This window comes from Melitaea cinxia, chromosome 6 (genome assembly GCF_905220565.1).
Source record: "Melitaea cinxia chromosome 6, ilMelCinx1.1, whole genome shotgun sequence".
In the NCBI taxonomy this organism is placed as follows: Eukaryota; Metazoa; Arthropoda; class Insecta; order Lepidoptera; family Nymphalidae; genus Melitaea; species Melitaea cinxia.
In genome coordinates, this window is record NC_059399.1 from 9514144 (window position 1) to 9519986 (window position 5843).

Below are 5843 nucleotides of genomic sequence, written 5' to 3' on the forward strand. Positions count from 1 at the left end.
ATTTAAACACTGCCGAGGCATAGTTTAACTCCTGCTAAGCGGCAAGATGGCGGATTTCACATAAATCAGCTGTTATATTGTGACGTTTGATCTACTTACTTGCGTGTGTTTGTTAGAAAAAAAAAATTATCATTCTTTGTTTGTTTCTTAACTAAGTAACAGCTAATCAACGTTTATAAGTAAACCATAGTTAAACATGGATTTGTAGCTTAAGAGCGGTTTAACTAAGCGGTGGCTAAGTATTGCTTAGCGAGATTTTTATAAGTAAGACCGTTAATGGTAATAAAAATACTATAAGGTAGTCTTACTATTTTTTTAAAATATATTTTAAAGCTTTTTAGGACGAGAAATAAATAAGTATAGTTATTTGTGTTTTTCAGTTATGAATTTTGTTGATCATAATGATAGAAAATAAATATGAACAAGTAAAGTATGATATTGTATATAGGTAAGAATATAAAGTAAGTAGTTACTAATGTCATACAAATATACTAAAAGATAATTTAAATTATTTAATTGCGGTCGCTTTGATGTGTGTGAAATTTAGTTGTTAAATACATTCCCGTGTCTCTCGTTTTTGTCTGCAGAACTTAATTACCGACACAAAGAAAAAAACCTCAGACTGCCACATAAAAAGTTGTTTGCCTTGTTGGAAATACGTCGTCGAGAGATTTATAGCATTTTTGGCACTTTGTACAAGGGATTTTGATCGTTTCTATTTAATATATTTTCAATATTAAGAAATAAAGAGAATGTTGAATATCCTTTATATACCTAGTATAAATTTATAGTTATATTGACAGGTAGATATTGTTTATTTATCGATTAAATAAGAAAGACGACAAAACTTGTTTTAGGAATATAAATAAGTTAATTTCATTTTATTTAGCTGTCTATGCTAAACCTTACGATGCTTTTGATTGTTCAAGGCCTAGAAAGAACACGTGAAGACCATGCGTCAAGAGTTACTTAACCTGTAAGCTATGTATTTTGTTAATATCGCCCAAATATTTAATCTAAATTTAGATTAAGCTAAGTCGTAATCGAGTTGTTCTACCTACGACGAAATTTTTATTTACCTATGTTCTAGAAAAAAAATCTCTAATTTTAGTAAGTTGGCATTACAAAAAATATATATAATAGAATAATAGAATATAATATAATAGAATATAATATATATATATAATAGGATTTTAATATTTGATTCCCTTATATTGAAGTTTAGGTGAACTTCGTTGATAATCGTAAATAGCTTTAAAATTAAAGTGTAACTTATTTGTAAACTCACTCTAGTTGCAAGAAATTAGAATTTTATCCGTGTCCAATTTTAATAACATAATTTCATCATTTAGGTTGGTACACACACATTAACGTCGTCACATCACTCATTGATACCGCTCCCAGCAAATCGATGTCAATGCAACCAAAATTCGCCTGAAGTGTCTACCCGGTATACAATACATCGCCATTTGCATAACCGATATAAGAGAAATCCTTTGTTGTCTGAATACCTATTGATCATAACGGTTATCATATTACGTAACATTGTAGGCTTCGAAACATGTGGGATCTTTCATTTGTCTGGGACCAATAATTCGAACAGGTTTTTATCGAATCACTCAGCACATTTGGTTAGTTAGAATGCAATATGTAACTGTTATAATGTGATAATTCGGTGATCTAAATTTTCTCTCCTCTCTTCTGTTATAAGATCTAAAAAGCTTTGTAATATGGTGGCCTTATCATTATTAGAATATATAATAAAATACGACTTGATAGGACTTAGGATTAATAAAATCCAAAAGTTACTTAAAAATAAATTAAAATAATATTAAATTAATATTTAAAGGTAACTCGAATGATTGAATAAGTTTTAACAATTCTTTTACAAATTACTATAGTGTGTCAGAATGGTGACCTCATATAAGTTTAGTGAACAAAATACATGTTGTCACACAAATAAATTAGGCCATTTTAAACCGACTTCAAAAAAGATGAAGGCTATTTAATTCGACCTATATATGTATATTTTTTTACATGTAATTAATAAATTAATTACATAAAAATAATAATAACAATAATATAATTTTTTTTTGTTAGAAAGGAGTAATCCCAAGTGTGGTACCATGATAAGGAAAACCAGAATCTGGTGATGAAATCCCAGAGAAATCGAGGGAAACCCTTGAAAATCGTAGTGACCACTAATGCGTTTGTTAATTTTTTTCGTCTACTTAAGTTGTATTACTTGTCGATGTAATTGAAGTCGATTTTTTTCGTTTGGGAGCAAACACAATTATGAGTATTTTATTATTATTAAAAATAACACAACAAGTTATTTTGTTAAAATATAGACAAGAATTATAATAGTTATTTATTGTGTTGTTAGCTATATTCTTCACACATATTGTGTTAATGATTTCAAAATTATCAAGGATCTTATTGTAATAATTTGATATAATCTTTTAGCTTCATTAAGCGTTGTATATAGGTAATTGTCTTTTATAAAATACAATCTTTTTTGTCATTAACACTGCATACTATAACGTAAAGTATTCCATGGTAAGTATTTGTCTTTCTGTCAATCCGCCTATTTTAATATAAAAAGTTTTTTTTTGTTTATTTATTGTTTACAATATACATAGCTTTTGTATATATATATTTTTTTTATATACAAAAATACATTAAAATCAGTGTAACTATCAAAATATTAAGATATGTTACACATTCAAAATACTGTCAAATTGAGAAACTCCAAGTTTGAGGTCGGTTAAAAATAGTTACACCGATAATCGTCTCAGCTGATGGCGGGGTCGTCCTCGCGTCACGCCCGACGATGTTGCTTAGATCATTTATATAATATCTGTGCGAGGGCGGGCCCTAAAAATATGTTTTAAAATTAAGTATTAAAAAATTTGACAATTTAATTTCTATCAAAATTTGGTAACTTTTTTAGTGACATGGCTTTTTTCTAACATCAGACTTATGCTATATCTTCTTATTTACAAATGTATTTTTGTTAATCGAATTTTTTCTGGAGCATGAGGTGTGAAAGTTTTCTTCCTTTAATACTAGGCATTGTTTCAAAATTAATTTATGATTCAAACTGCGGATGAAATAGAAGCGAAACAATTACTTTCAAAAATGCGCTTAATATACACCTTTCTATCTAATACTATTAAACGAGCAATTAATATATAATATATATTATAATCTGAATCTCAGAAACGGCTCCAAAGATTTTCCTGAAATTTAGTATGCAGGGGATTTTGGGGGCGATAAATCGATCTAGCTAGGATTCATTATTAGAAAATGTTTTATCCCTGGTTTTAGGCAATGAAAAAGTGGCTACAATATCATTATATACGAAGGTAAATTCCGCAATTTCTATAAAGTTGTAATAGCACAGCTGGGAAATTGGCCGGTCGAGATCGACCAAGAAGACCCCGGTTCAAGTCCTTATATCTCCAGATCGTTTGTTTTCCCTTCTTTTCTAATTGCTTTTGTAATTTTTTATTTAATGTTCATATTTCTTTGTTATTATGTCGGTAAGATCGAAAAATATTATTCATATTTTATCAATATGTAATTCGTGTTTAAATATGATATCCAAAAAACCCAATTTACTAAAAATACCGAGCTAAGCTCGTACACCCAGGTACTGTACTATAATATCTTAAGACATTTCAATGTATATTATATTATCGTTTATTACATTATTTTTGTGCATAATAATATAAGCATTACTTTAATAGTACTTAATGAGGTTTCATTTATATATATTTTATCAAGGTTGACTAAAATTTAGCCTAAATTCGAAGTGGTGATAATCACGCAAAACGCAAATTATCTTTAAATTAGCGGCGCATAAGAAATCTTGACTGTGATGAAATTCAATGAAGAAGACCTAGTGGCAATAAATTTGTGTAACAACGCACAAATGAACGGTGTGATAAATTTGTGCAAAACAGTGTGATACGACGGGTGTAAATAAACGCTTTCGGTAAGGTCAATACTGAACAAATGAAAATCCGTTAGCTTGTTGACAAGCGTTACGTCGACGCACTGTTGTGGCATATCTCGAGGTAATGCATCTGCTATTTACTTATTTCATAGATTTTGCGACATCGAAGAAAGAATGCAGAGAGGTGGTTACCTAGAGCCTACTATAAATACGCAAATTATCATGTCATAAAGGCATAAGTGATATTACACTACAGTTCGACAATCAATCATTCGAAAATGAAATATTTTGTAAGTGTTCGTTTGAATCTTGATAATTTGTGAGAGTGATAGTATAGTGCAAACATAAACTGAGTGATAATCGTATATTTGCTACATATATATATAGTTATAGCTAATTCAAAAATACTTTATTTCAGGTATTCGTAGCTCTTTTTGCCTCGGTGGCATTTGCTGCTCCTCAGGGAACACCAGAACCCATTCCTATTGTACGTCAGGATAGCCAGATCAATGGTGATGGATCTTACCAGTACTCTTTCGAAACGGGTAATGGTATCAGTGCCGATCAGAAAGGTGATCTGAAGAAGGTCGGTGATGTTGATGCTATAGAAGTCCACGGACAGTTCCAATATCCTAGTGAAGATGGACAAAATATTCAATTGACTTATGTTGCTGATGAGAACGGCTACCAGCCCCAAGGAGCACATCTTCCCACTGCGCCACCAGTCCCAGCAGACATTCAACGCGCCCTTGATTTCCTCGCCACCGCCCCCCCACAACCAGAACAATAGATTAAAAGTATAACAATGTACCTGAAATGGTATTCAATTATAAACAAAGATTTCTTAATGTAAATTTTGTACTTTTTTAGACCAAATAAAAATAATTATAGCTACACGATGTTATGATTTAAAATGTCTATATTTAACATAAAGCTAATAAATAACTTATGATACGTAGGTGCATTAATTACATAGCAAGTACTACTTTTAAATTACAATTTGTCACGTGAGAATGTCAGGATTGAGTTAAAATACAAATTTTTCTTTAAGCTTAAACATCGTAGTTTATTATAAAAGAATTTATTTGTTATTCAACATTTCGCACTCAGTTTTTTTTTTTTTTTTTTGGAAACAGGCTCAACTAAACTATGATTTTTATTTGTTTTAGGTGTAAGAGTAAATTCTTTATTTAGATTTTAGATTTAGTAAAGTAAAATTAAGTAAAAAGTTTAGATTTCTAAATAAGTACCTCGCGATTAAAGCCAATATTCTATACGTCAAAATCTTGGCTTTTAATAATAAATAAAATATCCCGATATGATGAGTCAATTAGTGGCAATGACTCTGTAATGAGCCTGAACTAATGTGATTTTTTTTTATTCTTTATAACAGCCATACACCCTTAAAGAATAAGTCGGCTCATAAGTCTTAAATACTAGATATGTGTACAATTATTGACGGATAACCCAGGAACATTTGGCGGTTTATCTGATAACGTTCGGTACCACAAGCCCTTATCCCCAGATTTGTCTTCAAAATCCTACGCCGAGTATGCTCTTTTCTTGATTGGACCCAGGAAATCTGTGTAGTGAAAAGTCACGTCAATTGGAATCCTATCATATGATGCTGTTTTTGCCAAGACCTCGGACATCTCATTGCCATGAATACCGACGTGAGATGGCACCACTGAAGTCGGACATTTACCCCATTACGTATTAATTTTAAAATATACTTAATAATGCGGAAAGCCTCATTTCACCCTAATCCGTCCTAGGCACAGGAAATCAAATGCTAGACTTGCTTGGGAATCTGAAACTATAAGTCCATTCTTGTATTCTGAGCTTTCTATATATGACAGAGCCTCTCGAATTGCTATGAGTT

General features: G+C 30.8%; 1 protein-coding gene across 1 annotated transcript; it reads left to right on the forward strand.

Moving 5' to 3' along the window:
* The first annotated feature begins 401 nt into the window (after positions 1-401).
* Positions 402-4855, forward strand: LOC123654569 (endocuticle structural glycoprotein ABD-4-like). The gene is made up of 3 exons (XM_045590469.1): positions 402-425; positions 1027-1114; positions 4390-4855. Exons 1-3 carry the CDS (start codon positions 402-404, stop codon positions 4749-4751), a joined length of 474 nt encoding a protein of 157 aa, XP_045446425.1. The 3' UTR covers positions 4752-4855.
* The last annotated feature ends 988 nt before the right edge of the window (positions 4856-5843 follow it).

Coding starts and splice junctions, on each gene's coding strand:
- LOC123654569 (XM_045590469.1), top strand. CDS start 402: ATGATAGAAAATAAATATGAACAA. Junction 426..1,026: donor TAGAAAATAAATATGAACAA/GTAAAGTATGAT, acceptor ATCTAAATTTAG/ATTAAGCTAAGTCGTAATCG. Junction 1,115..4,389: donor AAAATCTCTAATTTTAGTAA/GTTGGCATTACA, acceptor AGGTATTCGTAG/CTCTTTTTGCCTCGGTGGCA.